We start from the raw sequence: 14,562 nt of genomic DNA on the forward strand, positions 1-14,562 counted from the left end.
TATTCTCCATGAACTTTACAGTGTCCCAGATCTTTTTGGAGTTTGTGCTACAGGATGCAAATTTTTGTTTGAAAAAGCTAGCCTTTGCTTCCTAACTGCCTGTGTATATTGGTTCCTAACTTCCCTGAAAAGTTGCATATCACGGGGGCTACTCGATGCTAATGCAGTACGCCACAGGATGTTTTTGTGCTGTTCAAGGGCAGTCAGGTCTGGAGTGAACCAAGGGCTATATCTGTTTTTAGTTTATTTTTTATTTTTTATGGGGCATGCTTATTTCAGTGGTGAGGAAAGCACTTTTAAATAATAACCAGGCATCCTCTACTGACGGAATGAGGTCAATATCCTTCCAGGATACCCGGGCCAGGTCGATTAGAAAGGCCTGCTCGTTGAAGTGTTTTAGGGAGAGTTTGACAGTGATGAGGGGTGGTCGTTTGACCGCAGACCCATTACGGACGCAGGCAATGAGGCAATGATCGCTGAGATCCTATTTGAAGAGAGCAGAGGTGTATTTAAAGGGCAGGTTGGTCAGGATGATATCTATGAGGGTGCCCATGTTTACTGATTTAGGGTTGTTGCTGGTGGGTTCCTTGATAGTTTGTGTGAGATTGAGGGCATCTAGCTTAGATTGTAGGACAGCTGGGGTGTTAAGCATATCCCAGTTTAGGTCACCTAACAGTACAAACTCTGAAGATAAATGGGGGGAAATGAATTCACATATGGTGTCTAGGGCACAGCTGGGGGCTGAGGGGGGTCTATAACAAGCGGCAACAGTGAGAGACTCATTACTAGAAAGGCATATGTTTTCAAGTAGAAGCTCTAACTATTTGGGCACAGACCTGGATAGCATGGAATAACTCTGCAGGCTATCTCTGCAGTAGATTGCAACTCCACCCCCTTTGGCAGTTTTATCTTGGCGGACAATTTTGTAGTTGGGGATGGAAAATTCAGAATTTTTGGTGGCCTTCCTAAGCCAGGATTCAGACACGGCTAGGACATCAGGGTTGGCGGAGTGTTCTAAAGTAGTGAATAAAACAAACTTAGGGAGGAGGCTTCAGATGTTAACATGCATGAAACCAAGGCTTTTTCGGTTACAGAAGTCAACAAATGATAGCGCCTGGAGAAAAGGAGGGGATCTAGGGACTACAGGGCCTGGGTTAACCTCTACATCACCAGAGGAACTGAAGAGGAGTAGGATAAGGGTACGACTAAAGGCTATAAGAACTGGTCGTCTAGTGTGTTGGGGACAGAGAATGAAAGGAGCAGATTTCTGGGCGTGGTTGAATAGATTCAAGGCATAATGTACAGACAAGGGTATGGTAGGATGTGAGTACAGTGGAGGTAAACCTAGGCGTTGAATGATGATGAGAGAGGTTTCGTCTCTAGAGGGACAAGTTAAGCCAGGTGAGGTCTCCGCATGTGTGTGGGGTGAGACAAAAGAGCTATCTAAGGCATTTTGAGCGGGACTGAAGGCTCTACGGTGAAATAAAACAGTATAAACTATCCAAGACAGCAGTAGACAAGGCCTATTGACATTAGAGAGAGGCATAAAGCAATCACAGGTGTTGATCAGGAGAGCTAAGACAACAACGGGTAAATGGCGATGTTATTGAAACAGTCCAGGGGGCATCAGCTGTGGAGCCGAGTGATCATAGGGTCAAAAGAGCAGCAGTAGGTGAGTCAGAGTGCTGTTCGGTAGTCACTACTACGCTAGAGCGAGCAGGTGACACAGTGTTCAGAAAAGCTATCGGGCAGGGGCTAGTAACTGGTTCTTCAGAGACATATGTTACCAAATTGGTAACAGAATTTCCAAGAAACAGTAACAGAATTTCTGCAATTAAATTGGCTACAATGGGAATTCCCAGTAGTCACAAACCACAGTTGGGTCACCTGCTACTGTCCTTCCTCCCTTCCACTGACATAATGTTATGTTCAGCTCATAACGATTTTCTTTCTCTTTCTGTCATCTGGTGGTCAAAGCAAGAGTGTGAAAAGTCTGGACAACCCCTCCCTCTCTCTCTCTTTTCTCTCCAATTAATGACACCTCTCCCCGCTCTTTCCATTTACCAAAACAAGCATCCTCACCCACTGAGAAACGACCAACACCGGAAGTCCATGGACGTTGAAAAGAAGTAGAAATTTTGTCAGTCCGCCCTGGCCTTGAATTGAATGCCCACAGACGTTGTTTTTCGGTCCTTTTCGGACAAGCCTTGTTTCATTGTCCACAGACGTCTGGACCGGCATTCACCTGGCCCAAACATAGACGTTCATGATTGTTTCAGATTTGGTCCGGTCCGAAGTTCAGTTCAGAACAGTACAGAGAAGTAGAGTATGGTTCAGTACACAGTAGAGCACACTAGACTCGAGTACACGAATGTACTGTAGTGAACTCTATTGCGCTGTACTGAGCTCTACTGTGCTGGACTTTGATGTGTTAACCTGTGAAACATGAACATCTATGATTGGTTCAGGTTTAGTCCAGTTTTGGTTGTGGAGCTCAATAAATAATAACCAGTGTGTAGAAAAATACCCAAAATACTAATATGTATCCATTTAGGGTACATCACCATGAAAGGAATGACATTCATATCCATAATTATGCAATTCCGTTACCAGAACTATGTTACCGGTGTAAATCCTCTTCACTTAGTGTAGTTGAATAAAAGATGTCTTTCTAACTCAAGGTTTCATGTCAAAGCTGACACTCATATTTTTTTCTGCAGACATCTTTGAATCTTAATCTCTTAATTAGGAGCAGATATTTAACAAAGTTCTTGGAAAATGTGGTCACATAAAAAACTGGAGGAAGATTTTACCGACATTGCAAACTTTGTATTTGCACAGTTCTTCCAGTAAATGTGTTTTTGTGTAAAATTTTCTGTGAATTTTTTTCAAAAGTAGTGCATAAATCAATGGTTTTTGTTTGGCATACATTTTAATTCCGCTACTGTGGAATTGCCCTTTATTTCAAGAGAATAAAAGATTGACAACCATGTTTCAATTAGTAACTTATCAAACCCCATGAAGAAACAGATCATTTGATACGCTATTCAAATAATAACCTTTTGCCAAGTGGTTCAGTGGTGGAGAGTGGACAAGATGGTTAATATGTCTTAGACCTATGTGTTCCAATTCCTTCAACTCTCACTTCAATTGGTGTTGAAGACCACCTTGGTGTTGAAAGATGTACATTTGGATACGTGTCCTCAGCAAAACAATGCCTGCTGATAATTTCCTTTAGGGGGGTGCTCATTTAATTTCCAACACAGAACTCTTCCCCAGACAATTCTGCTAATACTTTCTATTTGTTTTTGCACACCATGGCAGGCTATCAGCTCTAGACGATCTTTCCAGTCTGTTGTACAGTATGTCTGCCCTCTGTTGCACTTCCTCTTTTACCCACAGCTCCCTCGACAGGTAGGAAGCCATTAGCAATCTCATATCAGATTTCATATCTGTCTTGAAATGATTATAAAAGTAGCCTTAATTACCTCTAGCTCCTCTTGGTATCAGTGATATCACACTCTGATCTTGTGAGAGAGAACTTCTGTTTATTGGAATTTTCATCACTTTCATGGATAATGTGTTAGCTGAAACTCTGACAAATGAGTACAAGACTCCAGGTTTAATAGGTGAGAGGAAAAGGCATGTCTTATTTTGTTTTGTTTTCTGTAGGTGATGGTGGGAGGGAAGAGGAGGAAACACACACACGCACACACACACACGCACACGCACACGCACACACACACACACACACACACACACACACACACACACACACACACACACACACACACACACACACACACACACACACACACACACACACACACACACACTGCTTCCCCATCTCAGCACAATGGCAGTGCCTCCCTCACTCTGTCCATTCGAAGCAGTTCTTTGAAAGAGCTGTAGAGACAAGCGGAGGCCCACAAAGCCCCTCACTGTTAGCCTCTACCCTCAAACCCTAACTATAAATCAAAGTTCCCATTGCCCTAAGTTCTCCATTTGGTGACAAAATGCTGTATATTTCTGAACATTATATTGATATAATGAAACCTGGTCAGATAATGTTGAATACATTATTGAAGGGAAGGAAGTTGTTTAACAGATGTCTACTCCACATTATCTTGGCAACTTTGTGAACATTGTACACTGATGAGGTAATAAACTGCACGCAAAACCAGGCCTTCACATTAATACATTTTGATGCTAAAACACCCACATTCCTTCCCATTAACATGCAAGTGCTTGGGTATTGCCCAAACCAGCTCCATGAAAAGTGTTGCTCCCTGTGGATTGTTTTACAATACATGTAACGAATCAGCTAGAATCAAAACTCTAAACGCATTCCAGTCAGATTAGAGAAACTGTGGGGTCGAGTTCCGGGGCAATGCCTGTAACCTTGACAACAGTATCCATTCAATAAACAGGACAATCAGCGCAAAACACAACCCCATGATCTTCTCTGCCTAAATAAATACTGATAGGGAGTCTAATAAATGCTTAGAAAGAGTGACATTAGAAAGTGAACATGTGTGTTGGTGAACTGTGATGGCATGCCCTCTGCATTGTGAGTATGATCTTCATGCTTAATTTTTTTTAAATGTGTCTTTATTTAACCTTTATTTAACTAGACAAGTCAGTTAAGAACAAATTCTTATTTTACAATGAGGCCTACCCCGGCCAAACCCTCCCCTAACCCGGACGATGCTGGGACAATTGTGCGCCGCCCTACGGGACTCCCGATCACCGACGTTGTGATACAGCCAGGGTCTGTAGTGACGCCTCTCGCACTTAGAGGCAGTGCATTAGAACGCTGCGCCACTCGGGAACATGCACTTAACTATGCAATCACATTATGATTTTATACATTTTTTTCACTTTTACTTTGTAAAAACGTTAAAGTCACAAGGAAATTGAAAAAAAGTCCAACTTTATAAATAATCCGAAAGTAGCCTACTTGATGCTTCACCGATGAATGCACTCCCACTGTTCTAATACCGGGCTGGAACGGACCCACATTGCAGGAAGACATGCAACTGTGTCGTAAAATCAAGAGTATTTTGCGTCAAGACGTATGTGAAATCGTATAGTGTTTACACGTGCGTTTAGTGACTAGTGGATTCAAATTCCATACTGTAGTAGCGGCGTATATTCACGAGGGAATCTGATAATAAATGCAAGCGTATTCTAGGTACCAGCTTAGATATGTTATGTCATAACTAACGGACCATTTTAAAACGGCAGCGGTCTGTTTTCTGCTAGGTTTAGCAATTAGCTAGCCTTAGCCTGCTATTAAGACAGTTGTGATGACGTGTGGTGTTAGCCACCAATATAGCTAACTCATAAAAAGTGTGGTATTTCTACGTTGCGATGCTGTACTTTATTGGGCTTGGGTTGGGAGACGCAAAGGACATCACCGTCAAGGGGTTAGAAATTGTAAAGCAATGCAGTCGTGTCTACTTGGAAGCCTACACGTCCATATTGACAGTTGGGAAAGATGCATTGGTAGGTTGAATATTATGTAGCACTATGGCATGCATGTGGTGAAATTGTGCATGTCTGTGCTACAACAATCCCTCCCATTTCGAAGTCGGCACTGATGCAGTCCAGACAGAGCATGTGATAAAACTGCATCAGGGTACAATACCTCTTGAAGTGCGTGTTGTCTTTGCTTCTAGTTAAAGATATTATAGACTTTTCCATGACATTAAAGTTGCATTAGTTGAAATGACCAATGAGTGGCTGGAAATCGTATAGACTGTGTGGCGTTGACACTTCCTACTCATGGTGTTTTCTTAAAATTGAGTCAAAGTCACACGTTCTCAAGTTTATAGACAGTGCACGTTCATTAAACAGAGCTCAAGCTGGCAGGATGGAGATCAAAGTTTTATCGTTGCCACCAGATAAAGTCCATCCACCGTTTTTAAAGCTAGTTCAAAAGGCAGTATGTGTCGTGAATAAGTGTGATCTATGATCTTAGGAGGAGTACTATGGACGGGAGCTGATACTGGCCGACAGAGACATGGTGGAACAGGAGGCTGATGAGATCCTGAAAGGGGCTGACGTCAGTGATGTGGCATTTCTTGTGGTGGGAGATCCATTTGGGTAATTGATTACTGTACTTGTTTTTCATGCTTGAAAAGTAATTCATTACGTTATGACTATTACTGGCAGGCTAGTTTCAAAAGATGTTGCCATGAACAATAGAAGTGCAGGCCCTGGCCGTAGATGAACTTGCTAACCACTGCTCCAATAGGATTGAAGGACTTCTGGGAGGTTCTAGGAATGTTACACGAGCCCCTCCGTCTCCCAGGCAGTAGGCGATACAAATCGGTAACACTTCACACGAAGTGTCGTTCATGACGCGTCATAACAATGTCATAAGCGGCATCGTAAAGTGTCCTAACACATGACACGTGACCTTTATTTTATGAATGCTTATGACAGCTGGAATGAGCTATATATTTATTTGCATTATGACAGGTGTGTGTGATTGATCAGACACGCTAAGGAGAGATCTCCATCTGTTAAGTTCAGGATTACCTCCACTGACGCACACACGTCATATCACTTCCCCTGTTTGCAGTGCTCTGTATGTACAGTGTGATATAACGAGTGAGGTGTTATATCACACATACTGTACACGCACCTTAGTAATAAGTATGTCATGAAAATGAAAGTCCCAACACATTTTGAGGGAGTGTATACAACAACAATTACAAACCGGTTGATAAAACGTCATTACAAACGGGTTGAAATAACGTCATTATAGACAGGTTGAAATAACGTCATTACAAACAGGTTGAAATAACGTCATTACAAACCGGTTGAAATAAGGTCATCACAAACAGGTTGAAATAACGTCATTACAGACAGGTTGAAACAACGTCATTACAGACAGGTTGAAATAACGTCATTACAGACAGGTTGAAATAACGTCATCACAAACAGGTTGAAATAACGTCATTACAAACCGGTTGAAATAAGGTCATCACAAACAGGTTGAAATAACGTCATTACAGACAGGTTGATAAAACGTCATTACAAACCGGTTGAAATAAGGTCATTACAGACATGATTGAAATAACGTCATTACAAACAGGTTGAAATAACGTCATTACAGACAGGTTGAAATAACGTCATTACAGACAGGTTGAAATAACGTCATCACAAACAGGTTGAAATAACGTCATTACAGACAGGTTGAAATAACGTCATTACAAACAGGTTGAAATAACGTCATTACAGACAGGTTGATATCTGGTTGAAATGACAGCGTTGCATTCAGTTTTTCTCTGAGGGAGGCACACAAGTAGGAATGAGTAAATCAGTAAGACACAGCCCTATCTGACAAGGGAGTACCATTGTAAACAACGCTCATCAATACCACTCACTCACTCCTTCATTTCGCTATTTGAGTTGTAAACAAATGGATAGGCTACATTTTTTTTGACATTTACAAAACATGGTTTTATTAAATCAATAACTAAAGAGAACCCTGAACCGTCAGTGGAGAATGTTGCTTTGGTGATCACACTGGTTTTCTTCTTTGCCATTTGAAAGCCTGCTGGAAGTTGATGCTTGTCATCATTTGAACAACATCCCTTGCCGCAAAAATATTGAAAGTATCATGACCTTGGTATGCTTCAGTCCGCAATGACTATCATCTGCAGTTTCCATTTGCTTCCCATACAAATGGAAACGGAACTAATTGCTACAAAAATACTATCTCACAAAATGGTTTGGTATGACATCGATGTTCAACGGAGCACCACACGATTAAGAAAAGTGTTTTTGCAGCTATTTGCTCTCTGAGCCGGTGGGGAAATGTTCTGAGGAGGGAGTGAACACTGCAACGTCTCTTGAAAGAGCCACTCATTCATTGTACTGCACTCCCATTTGCTAGCGCTACTAATAGTGCTTAACGGCATGGGGGTGGCAGGTAGCCTAGTGGTTAGAGCGTTGGACTAGTAACCGAAAGGTTCTAAGATCAAATCCCTAAGCTGACAAGGTAAAAATCTGTCATTCTGCCCCTGAACAGGCAGTTAAACCCACTGTTCCTAGGCCATCATTGAAAATAAAAAATTGTTCTTAACTGACTTGCCTAGTTAAATATGTTTGGCTCTGCTCTTTTTCCATCCAAAACCACTGACCAGGAGGAGGGGAGGTTCAGTCAAATTCTCCACTCTCCATCACGGTCACGATTTGCTCCAAGAAATGTTGGGATTTAATAAAGTTAATGACATCTAAAACCAAGGATTCGGTTTGGGGCCAAGTGTGGCCTTTGAAATAAATAAATCAGGCAGTCGAATAATGAGTCTCACTGACCATAACCATCCTTACTGTAGCAAATTGCCAGTTGGTTTGGAATGGAAATGGAGCAGCAATGTGACATTTTTGGTCAAAGCTTGGACTTTGTTGTCAGGTTTCTAAAGGCATCATCATGCCATGTTCTTAACACTTGATGTATCTTTTCCTTATAGCGCCACCACCCACAGTGACTTGGTCCTGAGAGCAGTGAATGCTGGGATACAATACAGGGTCATCCATAACGCCTCTATCATGAACGCAGTTGGATGCTGCGGCCTCCAGGTACGTCCACTTGAAGTCCTATTGGAAACTGAAACACACAGATTAGCAGAAACGTTGTCTACTTTGCTATTTAAAAAAAAAAAAAAAGAGCTTATAACATCTGGTCTTCAATGCCCCATCATCTTAACCATTCTGTAGCAACGTCCTATGAAGGCAATCAAAGAGCATAATTGCCATTTGGAAAGAAAATCCATGCGGAGTCTATGGACTGAAATGGCAGAGCAGCACCAATGTCTCTTAATACACAGCTCAGCCCAGGACATCCATAATGTGGCCTTGCATTGACCTGTCAGGGGGAGCATTGTGAGCATGGGGGCATCCAGCTGTCCCACCCTGCCTCTGATGTGGTGGTGGTGGGGGGGATTAGTGTTGCTAACGTCAGTGTTAGCGCATCAGGGTTGTCATTAGTGGGTAGTGACGCTCCTTTGGGCGTGCATCAGACGCACTAGTTGGAAGTGATCTGGCAACTCAAAGCCACTGCCAGTGAGCAATGACAGGAGAGAAGGAGGCTTTGCTATTCTAATGAAGGATGTGCCCATCACAGGGATCAAGGTTGTGTGTGCTCCCTGCCTGTCAACCTAGTGTGCTTCCCCATATCCCTCTGGGGAGGGGTGTTCTATTCTATACTATATGTGCCTGTATAATTTACCTTTCAATTGGTTGTGCATTTTAATTGTCTTCCCTATTACCCTACCAATTTCTTTTTAAATAAAATGACCAACTTGAGTTCAGATGACTGGGAATATGTGGGTGTTGAATTAGCATGTTTTGCCAAACATCAGCATATCAATTTGACATTGGTTTCAAATGAGATGTAAAAATAGATGGCTAAAATGAGGTATTACAATCGCTCTCTAACTCAGAATTTTAAATGGTAAGAAATGTTTTAGAAAATACATTCAGACCAGCCATATCAAGTGTTTTGTCTAGCTCAAGTCAACGGTGTATTGGTCTTGCACTGCAGTGCTCTTGTTAGTGTATTGGGGGAAGGGGGGAGTTAGGTAGGGTCCCAATGCATGTTTTGGGTTGCCGTGCTGTATCAAGCATGCTGCGGCTCAGAGTGCCATGTGATTTGTCACACACTGAATAACAGGAAGCACCTTGGGACACCTAGTGCAATCCAGTCTGCTGCAGCAATCACGGCCTGCTCACGAGACATAATTTTGCTCTACACACACACACACACACACACACACACACACACACACACACACACACACACACACACACACACACACAAATATCAATCGATAAGCTCACAGGAGCTGTCAGACAAGTGAACCAGAACCACAAACTCTTTATTTGAGAAACTGACCATTCACACCCAATGCTGCTGTCCTAAGATACTTTCAATGAACCCTGAGTAGAAGACAAGTCTAACCCTGAGTAGAAGACAAGTCTTAAATCACATTGTGTACATTACCTTTGGACAGCTGTACAACTTTGGAGAGACGGTGTCCATTGTGTTCTGGACAGATACGTGGAGACCGGAAAGCTTCTACGATAAAATCAAGAAGAACAGGGACCTGGGGATGCACACACTATGTTTGCTTGGTGAGTCCTACAGTTTCATCTCTTTTAGTAACCAACCAAATCAGTATAAACATCCAGTGACGCGGTGTCCATATTAGGAGTCAAGGGACTGTCCTAATATGGACCGTGAAAAAAATACGAAGTGGAAAATCTGTACAGAATAGTAGGGCTGAGACGATACCCGTATTGCAATATTTTTTTCCCCATGGCAAAAATTAAAACACAAAGCTGTAAAAACTATTTGGTCATTTAAAAACCAGCTGTTTGTAAAATAGATAAATGTGACTCTGGATGACAACATAATGATGTTTGTTCCCAACATTAGGGCCGTTTTCATCAAGAAGTTAAATCCGCTTTGTTTCCTTTTCCACTATACTAACGAGTGTCGCAATACTGGTATCATCCCTACAGAATAGCATACATACAGTATGCCCGTAACCATTATGGACCGCTCACGCTACGTAGTAACATTGGGTCTGGTCACACCCGAGCACATGGTGAGGAAACATGGGACGTCACATCCGTGCACACGTGTGTCTGAGTGATTCTCCAGGCAGTCCCTCAGAGCTCATATTCTTCCAGACCTACTTCCAGTCAAGGTGCTGGTCTGCCTTCCAGGTGGAGGAAAGGAGCGAGGATATTGTGTGTGTGTGTGTGTGTGTGTGTGTGTGTGTGTGTGTGTGTGTGTGTGTGTGCCAGCCAGTCAGTCAGTTCTACACACTTTCATCTCGGGGAGGCTGGGACCGAACAAAGCCCTCATTATGACTGTTTCTACTCCAAGACCTTTTCCCTCCTGTGTGTGTGTCATCCCCTGGGTGCGTCATCCCCTGGGTGCATATTAAACAGTCCTCAATCACAGTCACAGTAGTAGACTGGGGAGTAGGTTTCTGTAATGGGAAGGCGGCTGTGACTGCAGAGGCAGATGGCCCGAACGCTCATAATTTATGTTTATTTGAGCAAGAGATTTTTGTTTGGACGCAGAGGGTTGCCCCCTCCCTATGAACCTCACATGGGAGAGCCCTATAATTCGAGGTAATGGATGCTGGTTGAAGCGGAGACGGTTTTGGGTCACACCCTTATTGTCTCTGTGGGCCAAGTTCCCTATATGTCCCCAGGTGCGGCCCCAGCTGCAGAAGGGTGTGTGCGCTTGTGAGCTCACTGATATGAACCCCACCGATATGAACCCCCATTATTCAATAGTGGATCGGAAAGCCTGGCATTAGCCAAGGCACCTCCACACCCGTGAAGCAAAGGGCACGATTCTAAAAGGATGAAGAACGAGCGCAGACAACAAAAGCAGACGCACGCACAACTCTGATTGGGTCATCTATCATGACTTCCCCGGACAACATGTACGCCATACATCTACATGAGGGAAACCTCATCACTGTAATGAAACTAGCAGGACCATTGTTCCTGTTTGATTAATACTGATTTATATATATTTTTTTTAATTAAAAAATGTTTGGGTAAGATTTTGATGGTCTTTGTGTAAGGATTATTGACTTCATTAATATTCAACAAAATTATGTATGATTATTATTCTAGCGGAGCGTAACATTTTCCTGAAAATGGAATGGCTTAAAGGTGACCATGGAAGACTTAAAGGGATATTTAGTTCCTCAAGCTGGCCTTGGGTAATTTGTCAAGATGTGTTGTTCATGGCCAGTTTGAGGGGAAAAGGAATTGTCCACATCTGTGAAATGGTTCATTACCTCCACAGCCCTCCTTTTTTTGTCCTCAGATATCAAAGTCAAAGAGCAGTCCATGGAGAACCTCATGAGGTAAGTCTCTCCTTTCCCCCTCGTGCGCTGGACTGTCTGGGAGGGGGCCGTCTGATTTATATCTGGTCAGTGGTGTTTCTATCCAGCAGGACTCTGAAACGGAGCAGAGTTGAGGTTTATTGCAGACGTTCACTTAACATACATTTATACTGGCAGCTGGAGACGGGCCAGGCCAGTGAGTCAAAAAAAAAAAGAAAAAAAAAGTGGTTTGTTTGACTTGGACACACAATCTGTTGTCAGTGTTGTCTCATTGGGCCAGGTTCAGGAAATACATTTAGTATGTTAATCTCCTGCATGTGTTTTCAGAAAAGATGACATACAACCAGTCCCAAACACATTGCGTTTGTCTCAAACTTGAGAATCAACAGACATGTCTGTTTTGGATGCCAGTTCATCTCATTCCACACTAATGCGTTACTGTATCATGTATTGGTTTGCAGGAAGGTTGTCAACTCCTCGTTCACTTTGCGGTGTCCTGCAATTATTTTCCCAACAGGAGCCTGCGTGGAAGTAGTTTTATATGTGAATCTATAAAAACTGAAATGGACTTCAGTAATCTGCCATGTAAGGGTTATGTACAGGGGAAAAGTATGGTTTTCATTTAAGACAGAAAAGAGTCTTAATTTCTCCAAGGTTTACTGGTGCATATATATTATTACTAGGAAATGGAATAAACACATGCCCTATGATTTTGGTCAATATTAAAATGTTTGCGCAGTGAGAGATTCATGCCATACAGTATTAGCCGAAGGGAAAAATACCCCGTCTTCCACCCCCCGGCCAAGGAATTTAGACACATTTGTGAAGGTTTTCTTTCCAGTAACATAGTTATCAAATAGATCTCTGGCTTGCTTTGTAAGCATTTTATGACCGTAGGAGATTTACACGAGACTCCGTTATTTTAGTTCTGATCTAGCACCAGAACAGCCACAGTGAAACATTGCCAGAATAAAATATGCTTGATTTCAAAGTGCTGAAAGAGCTGAGAATAGCCCCATCTGAGCTACTCAGCACAGTACTGAATGCTTAGCATAATGGCATGTCCTTTTCTCCTTCCTTTTGAATGGCTCTACTGGTAACAAAGGGGCTTGCTTTGTCTTCACCTGGTTATTAGATTCAGCTTTTATATTCTGAAGAAGTCACCTCCACAGCACTTATAGGTCTGGGCAGTATGAACCCATTGGCATTGCATTACTCCATAAATAACGTCCTCGTTTCTTTTTCTTGTAAAGGGGCCGTAAGATTTATGAACCGCCCAGGTTTATGACCGTGAGCCAGGCGGCTGAGCAGCTCCTGGAGATAGTACAAAACAGGAGGGAGCGGGGAGATGACCTGGGTGAGTTGCTGTCATGTTGAATTGAATGTGACAATGTGAAAGAAAAAACACTAATTGCCTCACTCTCCATCTAGCCATCAGCGAGGAGACCATATGTGTGGGTCTGGCCAGGGTGGGAGCAGAGGACCAGGTCATCCGCGCGGGGACACTCCGCCAACTGGCGTCATGTGACCTGGGCGGCCCGCTGCATTCCATGATCGTGACGGGTCACCTGCACCCGCTGGAGGTAGACATGTTGCGTTTGTCAGCTGCCACCCCCGACGCACTACAGGACCTCCGAATGACCGACAGCTCAACGTACACCTCCTAATGCACACATACTGCCTCAAGAATGACTCTCAGGATCTCCAAACGACCTAGCACACAGAACCATGTGTCATATAGGCCTGCTAACTTCTGTTGACTTGACATGCCTAGCCGCTGACCGATACCAACACACCAGTAGGCCTGGATCGACATTAGGGTTATGTATTTAAACGTTCCATCCCGGGTATAATCCAGTATTTCCCACCAGAACTGTCATTCTAAAGCATATAAATATCTCTGATCAGCATGACAATTCGAGCCATACATTAAAGACATTGTATTTAACATTCAGCAAATAACTTTGCATCATTTGAAAAGTTTTTGTTCTGACATGCACTGTGAACTATAGGACTTTATGTAGACAGGTGTGCCTTTCTTAATCATGTAGAAACAGGATGCACCGGAGCTCAATTGAGGGGTAGATTAAGAACAAGGCTGTAATGTGAAAGGGAAGGGGTATGAATGCTTTTTAATGGGCAATCTGTTACTTTGCTTCCCTTAAATAAAATAACAATCCCTCATCCCCTGTGCTTTAGCTAAAATCACAACGCTAGCTGGCTATGGCATCAAAATGTTATTACCATGATTGAAGAGGTAACGGAGGAACATAACTGAGTCAGATTATCTTGGTAAAAAATTAAGCTGTTTTGTATTCTTGGAAAATGAAGTGCAATCTTCTGGTATGCGCAGCACTACTGCCAAAAAGTCAACCTGGACCCCTATCTGGGCCTATGAAACCAGAATTAAGAGTTTTACATATTTCTTACACAGACCAAAGCATATATTTCACTGATTTATTAATACTGTGTTTAAATGACACTTAAAATTCATCATCTAGTTCCTGAGTTGGATAGATTTTTAAAAGGCGGCAGCAACTCCCTTTCCTCCTCCAGGTCGCTGAAGTTCACAGCTTCTGAAATGTAAAAAAGGTCATTTCCAATCGAGACGAAATATGCAGCGTTTACCGTGAATGCTGAATAACTGTAGCTCTTCAGTGCTAGATAGTCA

At 42.7% G+C, this 14,562-nt stretch overlaps 1 protein-coding gene across 1 annotated transcript; it reads left to right on the forward strand.

Annotated features, from left to right (window-relative positions):
* The first annotated feature begins 5,028 nt into the window (after positions 1 to 5,028).
* dph5 (diphthamide biosynthesis 5) lies at positions 5,029 to 13,839 on the forward strand. The gene is made up of 7 exons (XM_035776438.2): positions 5,029 to 5,508; positions 5,984 to 6,108; positions 8,487 to 8,595; positions 10,029 to 10,149; positions 11,873 to 11,912; positions 13,145 to 13,248; positions 13,323 to 13,839. The coding sequence occupies exons 1-7, from the start codon at positions 5,374 to 5,376 to the stop codon at positions 13,556 to 13,558; spliced, it is 870 nt and encodes a 289-aa protein (XP_035632331.1). The 5' UTR covers positions 5,029 to 5,373; the 3' UTR covers positions 13,559 to 13,839.
* The last annotated feature ends 723 nt before the right edge of the window (positions 13,840 to 14,562 follow it).

The sequence above is a fragment of the Oncorhynchus keta genome, chromosome 1 (genome assembly GCF_023373465.1).
Source record: "Oncorhynchus keta strain PuntledgeMale-10-30-2019 chromosome 1, Oket_V2, whole genome shotgun sequence".
NCBI lineage: Eukaryota > Metazoa > Chordata > Actinopteri > Salmoniformes > Salmonidae > Oncorhynchus > Oncorhynchus keta.

What these genes read in the sequence shown, in the direction of transcription:
- dph5 (XM_035776438.2), top strand. Translation starts at nt 5,374, where the DNA reads ATGCTGTACTTTATTGGGCTTGGGTTGGGAGACGCAAAGGACATCACC. An exon ending in GCACACACTATGTTTGCTTG is followed by an intron (nt 10,150 to 11,872) that starts GTGAGTCCTACA and finishes TTTTGTCCTCAG; the next exon opens with ATATCAAAGTCAAAGAGCAG. An exon ending in TCCATGGAGAACCTCATGAG is followed by an intron (nt 11,913 to 13,144) that starts GTAAGTCTCTCC and finishes TTTCTTGTAAAG; the next exon opens with GGGCCGTAAGATTTATGAAC.